General features: G+C 37.1%; 1 protein-coding gene across 1 annotated transcript; it reads left to right on the forward strand.

Moving 5' to 3' along the window:
* The first annotated feature begins 227 nt into the window (after positions 1–227).
* On the forward strand, positions 228–12,998 carry LOC139135770 (centromere protein P-like). The gene is made up of 8 exons (XM_070703467.1): positions 228–354; positions 4,281–4,559; positions 4,844–4,910; positions 5,363–5,518; positions 7,858–8,067; positions 8,675–8,754; positions 10,046–10,137; positions 10,852–12,998. The coding sequence occupies exons 1-8, from the start codon at positions 299–301 to the stop codon at positions 10,989–10,991; spliced, it is 1,080 nt and encodes a 359-aa protein (XP_070559568.1). The 5' UTR covers positions 228–298; the 3' UTR covers positions 10,992–12,998.
* Positions 12,999–15,301: the final 2,303 nt, after the last annotated feature.

Below are 15,301 nucleotides of genomic sequence, written 5' to 3' on the forward strand. Positions count from 1 at the left end.
AGTGCGCCCTCATACCATAGAGAAAGCAGTTATCGCACTTAAAATGTTGCCCCCGTTTCAAGTAAATGTACTATCTTACTGCACTTATGTAAATGTAAAATTGGTTGAGAAAAAGTTTATAATGGAAAAATGAGACAAGCTCTGCACGATTCCTTTATCTTACAGCGCAGTGAATAGAGGGCGCAGTGGGCAAATATCCTGGAGAGTTGAAATAACAAACACTCATACTAGTTTCTGATGGGAAGGCGGACGGTTTGAATGTTTACAATCTGAACGCTCGACAACTTACTCGAAAGCAATGGCAGACACGTCGGAAACTGATCTGTTTGACACTGTCAACCAGTCAATTGAACGGTAAGGATCAAAGGACGAATTGTAATATTTAGATCCACTTGCGCACTAGTTTAGTACAGGTCAATATTAACATAACGTACGGCCACGGAAGCCCGGGCGCTACGGTGAGGCGGTCGGTGATTTTTGGTTTTTGCGACTTCGCTCACCAGTAGCGCTACAAGGCCGATGGCCCTGGGGAGTATCACCCCACTCGACCAGGCGTGTTGATGTGGAATGCAACATATTGTCTTCTCTATACTCTCATTCTAATAAATGAATTACGTTCCACTCCATTCATTCATTAATGATGGATCAGCCAGAGGGGCAGCTTTATTACAGACAAGTAGAGCAAAGTATACAGTACACATTATAACTGGGTGCAGGAGCTAATGGCGTGGCGGACGCAAATGAAATGTAGTACCCGCGTCACCTGTGCATGCCGTCCAGGAAAAACCAGAGGTAAAAAACCTTAGATAAGGGAAATTCTCTGGAAACCTGTGTCCGAAAACAGTGCATAACACAGGACCACGGGGTGGTGTCGGACTTCACCACTTTCGTTCATTCCCTCAATACGAAAACACAACAACATCATTGTTTTTGAAGATAACTTGGACGAACCCGTCTGTAGGCTGCTGAAGTGCCTGGCTAGACTGAATACCCAATTCCAAACTTCCAACTTATAGCTCCGTAGCCCCGCCCACGCATTAATCATTAATGCCACGTGCCAAATTTACGTAACGTGAAGACATCAATTTCTCTCTATACTATCGAACCGCGAGAAATTATATAACTGCATTTGGTCTTACCATGGAGGTAGGAAGAGATCTCTTCCTACCTCCATGGTCGTACCGATTTATCACTACTGAACTGGACTGAACAGTATACTACACTAACTTTGTCATTTATGGGGTTTTAAATTTGTTCAAACACGACGATCGCGTTCCGAAACATTTCTGGGAGCCGTCATTACCAACTTCCGGTAATGGCGGCTCCCACAAACACCGACGCCCCACGCTCAATGTTTTCAGAACAAATTTCAAACCCCTTAAATGACAAAGTTAGTGCAGTATACTGTTTAGTCTTCAGTAGTGATAAATCGGTACGACCAAATGCAGTAAATATGTTGCATTCCACATCAACACGCCTGGTCGAGTGGGGTGCGCTTATATGATACTCTCCAGGGCCATCGGTCTTGTAGCGCTACTGGTGAGCGAAGTCGCAAAAACCAAAAATCACCGACCGCCTCACCCAAGTGCTACAATTTTGCAGCTAGGGAAGGTAGCACAAGTTTGTGAGCAGTTTCTGAACGTTTTGGCACTGAAGTGTTACTGCCCCAAATTTCCATATACAGGAGAAGCGAGATCTACTGTCTATAGTATTTTGCGGCCCCAAGTGAAGTCGTTTCGGCACCGGGGCCCATGATGTTTCGGCACCGCTCTATTTCCCAACTATCATACCATTCGTGAGTACCAAGAAACTTGTTTACATCCTTGAAGAAACGAACACATATCACGTCGATTGACGTCAAACACACAGCCCTGCCACGCAGAGCTAGTCTGAAGACTGAGGTCATGCCTATTAATTTGCCCGAATTTGAAAGAGCATTAGCAAAACGACATTAAGTTGTATATGGTTCAACAAGAATACTAAGGATGTTGCATACTTGAATGGGAATAAAACCATTCAATTTAAAATATCGGAAACAGTGGTACAGAAACATCTTGGGTCCCCATACTGAAAGACTTTGGGCCGAAACAACTTTGGCCATAATGGTCTAGTGCTGGAACTACCAGTCACCCTATATGCTACTTCCATGGTAAGACATTGCTGCGGCCAACAACTTCTTTGGCGGTTCTGTGTGGTGGGGAAAGGAGACAACCTTTTCCAAATCATACAAAATTGCAGGAGAAGGTTATGGGTTACAGAACTGCAGGAACGTAAGACAGGCAATAGCACATAGAAGTTCTACATCACAATACAATTTGCTGTCACGACACTTCACTCCAAATCCAAGTTGCACCACACCCCCTCGTCCCATTCTAATTTTCACCAAAACAACCTTGTGCCAAAGCCTCTCTGGGGTACCAGTCAACTTTATCCAACCCGCCCAGAACCAACTCGCCCGATATTATTTTGCAATTTTATGAGTACCTGGTACGCTAGCTCTGCATGGATGGCAGGGCTGTGTGTTTATTGGCGTTATACGGAGGCCGTATAACGCCGGTAAACACACAGCCCTGCCATGCAGAGCTACTGGTACGCTTGCTGCGAATCCGTAGCCTTTGCCACTCAGGTAACTTGGTCATTGGAGTGGAAGAACATGTCAAGGAGTGGCAGGGCTCATTTTCGCAGCAACTGGTACGCATAAAACGTTTTATTTCTAACACGGTCCCTGGAGGGACCGTGTTTCTAACAACAAATATTTCTAACATAGAGAACCACAGGTGCGGCTTGAAATATGTGCCAAGACGGAAAACTTTTTATTGCGAATTTCACGTTTTGCAAATCTCTTGAAAGAATAAATTTCGTTCAGCTTCTTTATGTATATGGATAGTTAATGCGTACTGGCTCACTTCTTTAGGAACAGCAGGACCGTCTTTCACGAGTTACTGGCCTGGCATGACATGAAAATAGCTGGCCTCGGGCCATCGGGTTAGCGTACATGGAATCTACAACACCCTATCTCAAAACAACAGGCGACAACAGTCAACAACGAACGCACCAGCAAGGTATACCTTGCTGGTGCATTTGTTGTTGACTTTGTCAAAGTTAATCTGGTGATAATCTGGTGACAGCATCCACAGATTAGTAATTTACCTTTGCTTACTTAGGCGAATTAGGCACTCAAACTCATCAGATAATAGACGCAGTATGTTGATAAAACGTTTACGCAAGATTGTCAAGGGCAGTGCTAAGTTAAGACCAAAATACCAAAGGTTGGTAGAATATATCTTTATTAGTAATACAACGAAACACCTACCCACCCCCTGTGGGGCGAGTTGGTATCGGGCGAGTTTGAATCGGGCGAGTTGGAAAAAGTGCGAGTTGACTGTAATTCGCCTCTCTGTGCCCTAAGTGTTTATCCACCCCAAAACAATGCCACTTTGCCAAAAACTGTCTCCAGCCAGTAAAGCTGAAAATAACCCACCAATCTCAAGAAGATTTCATCACCTGTCTTTTCATGCCACCAAAGTCTTGAAAATGAACATATTGCAAAAAACCAACCATTGTCCTTGAGGCACCTGCTCTAACTTACCATTAACCTCATGCTCCTAATAGCCCTACGGATGTATGTTTCAGGAGATTGTATTGCCACAGCTGGAACACTTCTGCCACACTATTACTCACAGGGCTACAATTGTACATGTGCAAACACTTGCCAGTAAATTTTTGTCATTATTTTTTTTCTGATTTCTGGTTTCTGGGAGAAAAAAAAAGGTTTGTGGTAGCCAAAATATCTTGACACAGTAACACAACCAAGTTAAATATGAAAACATCACTCTGTGACCCATAGTGGTTTTTAAACAAGATGAACCGTACTTGGAAAGAAGTGGTTTATGTAACAGCCTGTACTTTGGGTGAAATGGCGTGGTACGGGGGTAGTACTTGAGACGAGATGGTTTTCTTTGGAAAACATTGTGTGGGGCTACAAGGTTTTGGTTTGAAATGTCTGGACCCCTACAATTTATTCCCATGTTGGTCTAGTAAAGATAATTTGCACAATTTTAAGACCAGCAATGTAAAATTCATTTTATCATAGAGGTAGCACACGGTCTACCTCAATGTTACATACTGTATTAGTATATCTCATCATCATCAGTGTTTGGCTATTCTAATTGCTACGCATTCTTTCTACTCCTCTCTAGAGAGATGGCAAAGCCAATAGCCAAGCACTTCTTATATAGATGCAGGGCTAACTTCATTAGTGCACCTATTTTTCACAACAGATTTGCTGAGAGCGACCCAGGAAGTGAATTTGACTCTGTTGAAAGATTCATCGATACGAGAGTAAATTTACAGGCTCAAGAATCGCATCTTGTTCCTAAGCTGGCATTTGCTAGCCAGCGCAGTGCTGCTGCAGATGGTGTGGACTATGCAGCTCTGAAGGAGAAGTACAGTCGAGAGATTGAAAAGCTGAGAAGGGAAATCACAATACTGGAAGATGAAGTGCAAAGACAGGAAGATGAAACTTTGGAGTTTAAGGAATCAGAACTCCAACAAATAATGTAAGAAGTGTTTTTCTTAGAACACCCAAAACAGAAATGAGGAACAAGAGAAATAAAAGTTGATTGCCAGATTTTATACATGGTTGAAAGAAAATTGCAGATTGACGAATGACGGCAAAAAAATCACATACGTTGGTTTGGGTTACAGAACTTAAGACTTACTTTCAACAGATTTATTGAAAGAATAATGAAAAGCTCAGCAATGCTAAAAATGGCAGCGCAACATAGGAGTTTGCAGCTTAACTCAGTTTTTCACGATCATCAATGTTATTTTTTTTTCCAAGGAGTCATTTCCGTGATACCCATGAACTGGATGATGATGATGATGATGCAGAAGATCTGAATGCAAAGGTTAATATTTTCTATTCCGTTCTCAGAACTTCACAGTTTACCACATACAAGAATAAACTCATTTCACCACTTCAATCTGACAGATGCAGCATTGAACAGCAGAGTGTTCAGTAAACACTGATTAGTGTGAAAGTAATATGATGTGATGAAAATGCTACTATGTTGGAAATTGTTAGCTCAGAAATAACAGTTGAATATTTAAAGCAGGCAGAATCATTTACACCGTGCAATACTTCTGCTCCCACAACTGATGCATTTTCATCATCGTACACTCGTATAAGGGTGTGTATCCTGTAATGGGGAATGTTAGAGAAAATTCTGAAAAATACAGGCCACTCACAGAGGACAGTAAATGTCAACAGTGCTGCAGCATTAATTTCATCACTGAAAAGAAAAAGATTCTGATTCGCCATTAATCAAATAATTTCTGATTTGTCCTTTGTATCTTTCAGATGAAAATTAATTCACTGTTCACTGAGATAAACTTCACTGATGTGATCAACAAAGTGTTAGAACATTCAAAAGAGCAGACAAGACGCAGACAGACAGTGTGGGGAGAGTGTTTTAATCTAGAATTCAGAGTAGAGTTTGATGTTACAGAGACCCATGTAAGTATTCCTAGAAAACTACAAGTATTAAAATAACATTCAAACTTGAATATCTCACTAGTGTATTACCTGGCAGTTTTATTCTGTGAATACCAGTTTGTACAGGCCACTCAGAGGCATTCGATTAACAAGAACATCAGAGTGTTTATGTTTCACCTTTCACCACTATTGATATCATTGGTGATAGTAGACCTATTCAAAGGAAATTTGGAGCAAATAAGAAAAAAGCATTGAGGCAATCATCATGGATGGGTCGTATATTATCCAGTATATTATGCCAAGAATGACAGCTTTTGTCAATCATGAACACTGTGATGTGGTCATGCTCAGTCTGAGAGTTTGCAAAATAGTGTGTTTTCATGACCCTATATGTCCTTGCTCCTGGTATATCTGTCAATATGGCATTTTCACAATGCAACATTTTGGTGAAAAAATTGCTCACTTTTGCTCAAAAATTAGTCACAGTGTTAGTCAAAGAAAGAGCACAGTTCGATGTTCCAGAATGCTGAATCAAACTGGTAGAAACCATGCTTTTGAAAATACCATGATGTAAGGTCATATAGGGGTCATAAAAATTTGGCTAGATTGTTTCTTTGATGATAACATACAATGTTACCTGTCTATTAAGACCACTTTTAGGAATACCATGTGTCTTTGACATGAAATGTCCACTTTTGATAACAAGGAGAGGTTTAACTGGTGGAGGTGCATCAACAAAGTTAGGTTTCACTGTAGTTTTTAGCTCACATTTGGTTTTACCAATGTGAGTTTATCGTATAGGCTGAAGTCGATGGCGTCTGTATGTATGTGTGTATGTATGTATGTATGTATGTATGTAAGTACAGTATGTCCGTCAACATCAAAAACACGCAAACCGCTGCACGTTTCAGCTTGGTATTTGGTGTGTGGATGCATCCTGGGCTATAGATGGGATTTTGTTCAAATGAAGTCTGCATTGCCAAAATTATGCAAATGAGCTTACAAAATGTGAAAATGGTTAAGAATTAATAATTCAAGAACCGCTTTTTGATTGCTTTGAAATTTGTGTGCAAGTACCTTAGGTTAACCTTATACAGTTTTATGAATATTGTGAAGATATCCTTAATTTTGTATTTTTGCTGATTTTTTTTTGTGATTTTTCTCATTTTCAGTAAAAATTCTTCTTCTCTGAAACCGCCGGCCCAATCGCTCTCAAATTTGGGTTGTCTCTTTGCAAGGGTGTTCTCTTCTAATTTGTTGAAATTATGACAAAATTGGGAAAATTACTATTTTTGTGCAATTTTGTCGTTTTTGGTCAAAAAATCTTAGACAGTGTTTCCTTTTTAAAACCCCTGGACAGAAAGCTTTCATATTTCGTACACAGACGTACAGAGATGACAATAGTTAGATATGTGGAAATTGTCCTGAAATATAAAAAATTGTATTTTTAAGACAATATTGTCATTTTTGGTCAAGAAAACTTTATCTCATCATTACTTGTTTGATAGCTTTGTAATTTGGTATAAAGTCCCGAAAGATGTTATTAGATAAATTTTCTGCTCAAAGTGTTGGGAAACCCCAAAATTTGTATATTTTAGGTACTTTTCTCAGTTTGTGACCTTAAATGACCTATACTAACCCAGGATATACTGTGAGACAATTTTGAAGGCTGTGAACATAATTTTGTCATATTTGATACCAATTTGTAGGAAAATTTGATCCAGAAAACAAAGCTGAGGTGATTTTTTTCATTTTGGACCAATTTTTGCAACTTTTCTATGTAAGACATACAAAAACTGATGAGAAATTTGGATCCAGGATAATTCCAGATGTTGTAATCACCACCCACAATGGAAGGCATTTCACTATCTGTAACTAACTTAAGTGCTGTATACATTAGAATGATAACACTCATGGCATTAATTAAAAATCTCCAAGGTTGTAAATGTACTTCCTGTCATTTGGTCTTATGTAATACCAAGGGGTGGAACATTTGATATGCAGGAGGGGGTAGGGTTTAGAAGATCAATGATGTAGCATTACTTTTTTACCAGATCCCTTGTGCATTTTTTGCCCACTCCCACCTTTTCTTTTTATCAAGCCTTCTCTGTTTTTTGTTGTTGACATTTGCTTATGTATTTAGGATCTGCTCCTCCCATTGCTATAGAAGTTGATATGCATGTTCCTAAAGATGACTTCCAGTACCTAAGTTGGAGACCTTATTTGCTTTTGTCATTCTTGTTTTTCCTGGTTTAAATATTTCTCGAATGGACCAATTCAAACCGAATGTGAGCACATAGTGTCCTTGACGGTATTTTTAATAGCATCTCATCAGATCTTTATACTTACCCTCACCACAGACAAATGATGATAAATCAGAAGATAATTTAAATCACACAAGAGCCTCCATAACAAGACTTAAAATAAACATTGATGAGCGGCTCAACAATGAAATCAGAGAATTTATCAAAAGACTTGAAGAGGAGAAGAACCTTCAGAAGTTTTTCCCATGTTTTGAGACTTGCTGTCAGTGGTATCAGTACAGACTGAAAACATTTGAATATTTTAGGGTGCGTATATAAATTCTTTCATACAAACCTTAGGATCTCAGATGTAAATTAATTTTATTGAGAATGAAACTTATCTCATTGGTTGAATAGCATCAAACATCGTCAAATACTTTTCAAATGACTAACTTACTTTGTGTTATTTTACCATATGGAAGTCACAGACTTTTTATGCCCCTTTTCTCTTTGCTTTTTTTTTCTCTGTTTCCCAACTTGGCAAAAAACCACAAAGTTGTTGTAAAATTGCAGTCTAAGATTTGTTGATTGATTTTTAATTCACAAGGTGATTTAAACGATTACTGTTCAGTGTTCTCTCCAGAGCACTGTGGCCATTTCTCTTTAATTTTGGTAAGACAATAGAAATTCATTAAGTTTAATTATATTATTATGCAAATTTGCCACTATACTATCAGAAATTCCTGGAAAGTTTGTCTCGTCAAAGACCCTCTTTTTCTTGGGGTTTTAGCTACATCAACCATGAACAATATGCAGGATTCACAGAATGTGTCTGTCGTGGTCCCTGAATATATTTAGTACCAACAGCAACCTGGCAGTTCTGCCTTCATTGACTCTCATTTGCAATGACCATTTTCTTTGTCTCATTCAACAGCAACTCTATCCTGATGTAGTGAGAGTGTTAGGTGGTCCAAATGGCAACACAATACAGTTTGTACATCCTGCTTACTCTGGGTAAGTAGACATACACATTTACCCTGTCATTTGTGGAAAAGGAGTTTTATCTACTGTTTATATATTCCTCATTGTGAGTTCTGTCAGCTAGGGCTCGTTCCACATTTATTATAAGGTTTTATCTTTCCATCAATCTATCTCTCGATAGATAGATACACTCAGTCAATGTCTTCTGCCAATGGAGAAGGAATATTCCCGTTTACTGTTATGGTGAAAAGTCTATCTATCATTTCAATATTACTCACATGACTTCTTTCACTGTCTCAGTTCTTATCATGTCCTTTGTGAGTGTAGTACTGACACATAGACATTTGCATTGAAAATGAAACAATGAAACAAAACGAATGAAACATTGTCCTGATCTGCTGAAATAGTGGATATTTCTGGGCAAATCAGAAACATTTTTCTGTAAATGCCAGGGGTTTTACTTGAAACTCAGTCAATACATATTGCATAGTATTTGGAAACTTTATTTGCATATGATTAAACTGCTCTTGTTCCTGGTTCTCAAGGTTTGTGGAAGAAAGTTCCTCAACTCTGGCATGTGATTTGTGCTGCTTGCATTTGTGCATTATACCACCGCACAGTAAGTGAGGCTACCCACATGACCCTTGATTTGTGCACTCAGACATTATTTGCTAAAGGCTCATTCAATTTTATCAATTTCCATACAATTTAAAACTTAGAATTTAATTTCAAGATTATTTGTTAAAAATATGCTCCAAAATTATTGATTGGTTTTAAAATTCAGGAGTAAATTGAATAAGAAGTCGATGTTTGAAAGTGTAAATATTGTACACTTGTTGAGATAAAGTTATCAGCAACTGAGATGGTCTCATCATACACATGTCAGACATACAAATTTCCTTTGTCATGAACACTCAAAAAAGATAAAATACCCTTCCTTTTGCCAATACAGATGCAACTTATTCCTGTAGTTTCCGTGAAAATATTGTGTATGGCAGCCAAAAATATATGTTGAAAAATTAACAAATTGTTATCTCCTCCAGGGAAAAGGGGTTGATCTTTTCATTATTCAAAGTGGGAAATAAGAAAATCATGATTATCAAAACAATGTTGTCAGAATTTTGAAATATGGACTGAGCTTTTCTGTGTACTAAAGAAATTTGCTTCAGTTCACGAGTGATCTCCATGTGTTCGGATCATGGAGGACTGTGGATAGCCTCATTTACTGTGCACGGGGTAGGCACTGACAAATCACGTCACAGAACCATGCTCCTAAAATTATGAACCCTGTAACAGAATACATACCTCTTTCTTTGATTCCCAGACCCGTTTTCAAGATTCAGTGGAAGATGAAAATAACACCACAGAATAAACTGGCACCAAGTCTAGATATGTATGTGAAGGCACCAAAGCAATGTGAGTGTTTGCAAAGAAATTGTTTTACCAGTTCATCTGTGAAAAAAGAACGCTTATTCTCTCTGTCTTAAAATATCCAATTGGAATAGGGTGATGCTTATGTTTTAATTAACCCTTTCACTGCTATGGTTTTGCCCAAATACATTGTTATCAGTGTGATTGTACCTATTTACCGGGACTTGGGGTGTACAGGTTCAACATATATCAAGTGTGTAAAGAAAGAACACTTTACATAGGATGTGTGATAACATAAACCAGTCTCATAATTTGAACAGACAAAGAGAAGACAAACCAATGTACAGTCATTTACGCTACATGTACCATATGTTTATGTCAGAATGGTTTTGTGTTATCAAATCTTGGCTCTATTTTTCTTGTAGACTGCAAAATGAAATATTCAATTGATGGGGTTTTTTTTGTGCAAAAATGATGAATCTTTTTATGAGAGAGAGAGGCACCCTGCCAAACTGTACCAGAAAAATAGTCAAGAAAGCAGGATCTTGACAAACAATATGGAGTACTTGATACAATAAATCTAGTATTATTGTTGTGTATACATGTGTCAAACTCTTGGATAAATAGCCGACAGGGTCAATTAACAAACACAGATGTTGGAAGTGCAGATATTCAAGTGATCATACAGGAACTGTACACAAATTCTACGAAATGTTGAATTGTGATTTTTTCTCTCTCTTGTTTACTTGTCAATTACAGTGAGTAGAATTGACAGGAACGGTACTCTACGATCCATGCCGGCAAAGTTCAGACAGATGGTCAAGCATCTTGGAATAGAGAGAGCCATTGACTGCATCATTAAATCAACATGTACATATTCAGGACCTGCAGCCCGATGAGTGAATCCGGTTCTGTTGTTGTCCAGTTGTGTTTTGAGTCGATATTTTACCAGAATGACAAACACCAATCAAGGCATGGCATAGGCTTATTATAAATAAATGTACATTGTTAGCATCAGTGGTACCTTTAGAGGTCACTGTTTATTCTCCTGCCTATTCTGCAAAGTATTGGGTTTGAAGTTCAGAAGTTAGTACAACAATTCAAAAAGTTGGCACTCTTACGTACTACTTGATTGGTGTCCGGTAGATCAACCCTAATCACTGCCATATCAATTGTCTCCGTAACTTTCTTCGCAAGATGATGGCACTTTTGAAAACCTGAAGAATTTTCAAGAGTCCAAAGCACTGCTTTTTTCACAAGCAACAACGCCAATGCATTATATGATGCCAGTCATATGGAGTGCACAGTGTGTTACAAGAATATTCACCATAATGTACTCAGTCATTGCCAGTGGATTTCCATGCAGGCAGTGCTCTTTGATATACTTTGCATAGATGAATACCATGGTTGTGCTTAGAGGACCAATCAAATGGCAAACACAAGCAGCATTTACAGAAGTATTGTACGTGTCTCATTTCAAAGTAAGCAATTGATGTAAGGAACAAAAGCATTTTATGAATACACAAATGGGTGTTTGAGAAATTGACTTTGGACTGTATGGCACTGCACATAACAATGTAAATAGATGTTCTATAATTGCGCTAGGTTTCTGAAATAGAACATTCTATAGTTCAATTAGCTATATTGATATGTTTATATCATCTTTTGAGTATCATGCTCCTTGAAAATTTTATGATAAAATATAATGTAAGAGTCACCATTTTGTTACATGATATTTACTAAGAACTGTTCTGAATACTCAATAGTATCTTTCTGCATTAATTGATATTTTGTAGTAAAGTTAAGTTTTGTTCATAAATTTTATGATAATGTAAAAGTAATTGATGTGAAATAGTGGAGAACCACACTGATTTCATACTTAGGTGTTTCTGTTTACAATATTTGATTAGTGTCATTTTTGGATGTGCTTGAAGTCATGTTACCTAAGAATTACTGGAACAGTGTCTGATTACATCTACCAGGTTACATGGCAATACGTAAAACTTGGAATTTGTGTGGACCATGGTACAAACAAAACCATGTGCAGAATTGTACATAGAAGTATATGTACTCCTGTGCACATTAATCCATGTGTTTGAACTGCTATAATGTGACTTTTCAGTACCTGTATTTTGAGTAACACGTCAGTAGTCGGGGTGCGACATTTGACTCTCGCATAAGTCCATTGCAAAGTCAAGAACTCTGTAGAAAGAAATAGTGTACAATGATGATTTGTAAATCAAATCATTGGCCTATTTAGTAACAACACCAAAGCTGAACAAACTCACACAACACTTCTATCAATTGCTATACCTGACAGTCATTCATACTCTGATCTAGATAACAATCTTTACAATTGCAGAAGATAATGACAGAAAACAAGAAAAGAGAGAGGCTAATTTGATAACCATTTCTTTCAATTAAATTTTTTAATTTCAATAATCATCTTTGAAAGAGAAAAATGAAAATGTACATATAAATTTTTCCCTATACTACATAGAGGATTCTCATGTAAATATATAGTTCTCTGTACAGTGAAACTGCCAGCACTTTAATACACTGCCATTTCGAGAGTTTTTCACCATTGGGTGGCGCACAAATAACAAGACCAAGTCGGACATTAAACTCTTTCTGGTGCCAGTTGCTGATGATGTGAACCAAACATTTTATGATCTACGATGCGATAGATTATATATTCAAAGTCTTTACATAGAAAGCAAACTAAATGTTAAAGATCACATTTCACATTTGTTGTTTTTTCCCCTTGAGTGTAATGTAATATCCCTTAGAAATGCATGATCCAAGGGTTCTCAACAAGGGGATTTTTAGGGGTAAACCACCCCCTTTTTTTACCCATCTATTCATATGATAATTGCTATACAAAATAATACATCTTCAAAACAAAATATTATGCAAATTGTGAATTGTTATGTAAATTACCACATCTCTGTTTTTCCATGCTGTGGAAAACACTGTGAACTACATGTAAATATATGTATATATAATAGAGGAATGCACTCAATGAATCACTATCATTTTATCACAATAGTCATCTCTTCTTTTCAAAGCTCCATTAGCTTTGACTTTTGATGTGTTTTTCTTTGCTTTGTTAGATTACCGGTAGTTTCATAATCATTATCTATATGTATGAAATGTCTTGTGTTATTGTTGTCAAAGTAGGCATTGTATATATGTGGACACTTCATCGTTTGTGTTGGCATGGCTAGAAACTTTGTATTTCAGAATACTTTCAGGAGAAGAGTAAGGAATCGAATTAAGTTTCATAGAACAAAGATATGTCTTCAACTAGCAATGGTTTTGAAGTTTGTCAGAAAACACAAGTTGGTCCACATGTTACAAACACATTTCTGTCAGTAGATCAATAGCTGTCCACATTTTAGATGTTCAAGAAATTCACAATGGATAAATATTTCAAATTGTTGAAATCTTATCCAAAAAATAGTGTAAAATCAGCTGGCAGTGAATCTGCCTGTCTGTTTTTCTTTCATTATACTCACATGTTACATACACATTTCTGTCAATAGATCAATAGCTGCCCACATTTTAGATGTTCAAGAAATCACAATGGATAAATATTTCAAAATTAATTGTTGAAATCTTATCAAACAAAAATGTAAAATCAGCTGGCAGTGATTCTGCCTGTGTGTTTTTCTTTCATTATACTCACATGTTACATACACATTTCTGTCAGTAGATCAATAGCTGCCCACATTTTAGATGTTCAAGAAATCACAATGGATAAATATTTCAAAATTAATTGTTGAAATCTTATCAAACAAAAATGTAAAATCAGCTGGCAGTGATTCTGCCTGTGTGTTTTTCTTTCATTATACTCACATGTTACAAACACATTTCTGTCAGTAGATCAATAGCTGTCCACATTTTAGATGTTCAAGAAATTCACAATGGATAAATATTTCAAATTGTTGAAATCTTATCAAAAAAATAATGTAAAATCAGCTGGCAGTGAATCTGCCTATCTGTTTTTCTTTCAATATACTCATATATTAAACATTTCTTTTCCACTAAACAGTGAATATTTTTTTTGAAACAGTATATTTAATGTTTGACATCCTTCAAGATGAACTGGCAATTCCCCCAGTTTGCAAAAATTGCCTTGTTTTTGTCATTGAAACATATTTTAAATTTGTATATCTCTGTTTTGTCTTATCTTGTCTAGCAAGTTAAAACATTTTTCCTGTCTGGCCTTATGACGTGGATTTTTGGTCTATATCATTTGCATATCAGCTGCACTGAAGAAGTTAGTGGACCAAAACGTAGGAAAATTATTGAACTGCATTCCATGTCATTGGCAGATTAGCTAAAAGGAGGGTGGGTGCAGCAAGTTGATATTTGTGTATGTACAATGGCAGTAAGTTGCTATGTAAACTTGGTCTATAAATGTGGCATGTGGTACTGTTTTCAGATATATGCATTCCACAGCAGATAGTGATTTGGTGCCATGTGGTACCACTTCTTGCCTGGCAAGGAAAATGCACACTTATTGAAAATTTATGTAGACCATTTTCATACTGAAACACCCCAAGTTTTTGTGCATAGGTTGATCATTCTTTTCAAACTACTGTTTTCAGATACATGTACATGTGTTCCACTGCAGATAGTGATTTGGTGGCACTGCTGAGATGATGATTCCAATAAGCCACTGTCCAGGATTAGAGAACCCAGAAATGGAAAACAAACCAAACATACATTTGAACCAAAAGGGTCCAGCCTAATTCATGAGTGCACTATACTGTCCACCTCTATTACAATCTTGATCCGTTCTTAAACTATAACAGAAAGGGGTATTTTTACCTCTATTAAACGGTTCTATAAACTAATAAATACTGAACCTAGGGTTTAATTATACAGTTGAGTACAATATGCCTGGTTGTCAATATTGTACAATGCAATCACAGGCAGTACTGGTAGTTTTGGCAGTGTACCCAAGTACGTGAATGTCCCTAAATTTTGTATTGGAAACTCTATTAAAGAAGTAGTTGCCTCAAAACTTGAAAGTTTTAACTTATTCTGATGCTTTGCTTAAAGAAGCTTAAAGCTTTTCTTTTGTAATCAAGAATACAAATCAGGGGTCACAGTGCAGTTTTGGATTAGAGAAACAAATTACCTATATTTAAAATTTGAATGGTACAAATTGTTAACTGTATGGAGAAAATTGACTTTTGAT

The sequence above is a fragment of the Ptychodera flava genome, chromosome 6 (genome assembly GCF_041260155.1).
Source record: "Ptychodera flava strain L36383 chromosome 6, AS_Pfla_20210202, whole genome shotgun sequence".
In the NCBI taxonomy this organism is placed as follows: domain Eukaryota; kingdom Metazoa; phylum Hemichordata; class Enteropneusta; family Ptychoderidae; genus Ptychodera; species Ptychodera flava.

What these genes read in the sequence shown, in the direction of transcription:
- LOC139135770 (XM_070703467.1), top strand. Translation starts at nt 299, where the DNA reads ATGGCAGACACGTCGGAAACTGATCTGTTTGACACTGTCAACCAGTCA. An exon ending in CAGAAGATCTGAATGCAAAG is followed by an intron (nt 4,911 to 5,362) that starts GTTAATATTTTC and finishes TGTATCTTTCAG; the next exon opens with ATGAAAATTAATTCACTGTT. An exon ending in AAACATTTGAATATTTTAGG is followed by an intron (nt 8,068 to 8,674) that starts GTGCGTATATAA and finishes CTCATTCAACAG; the next exon opens with CAACTCTATCCTGATGTAGT.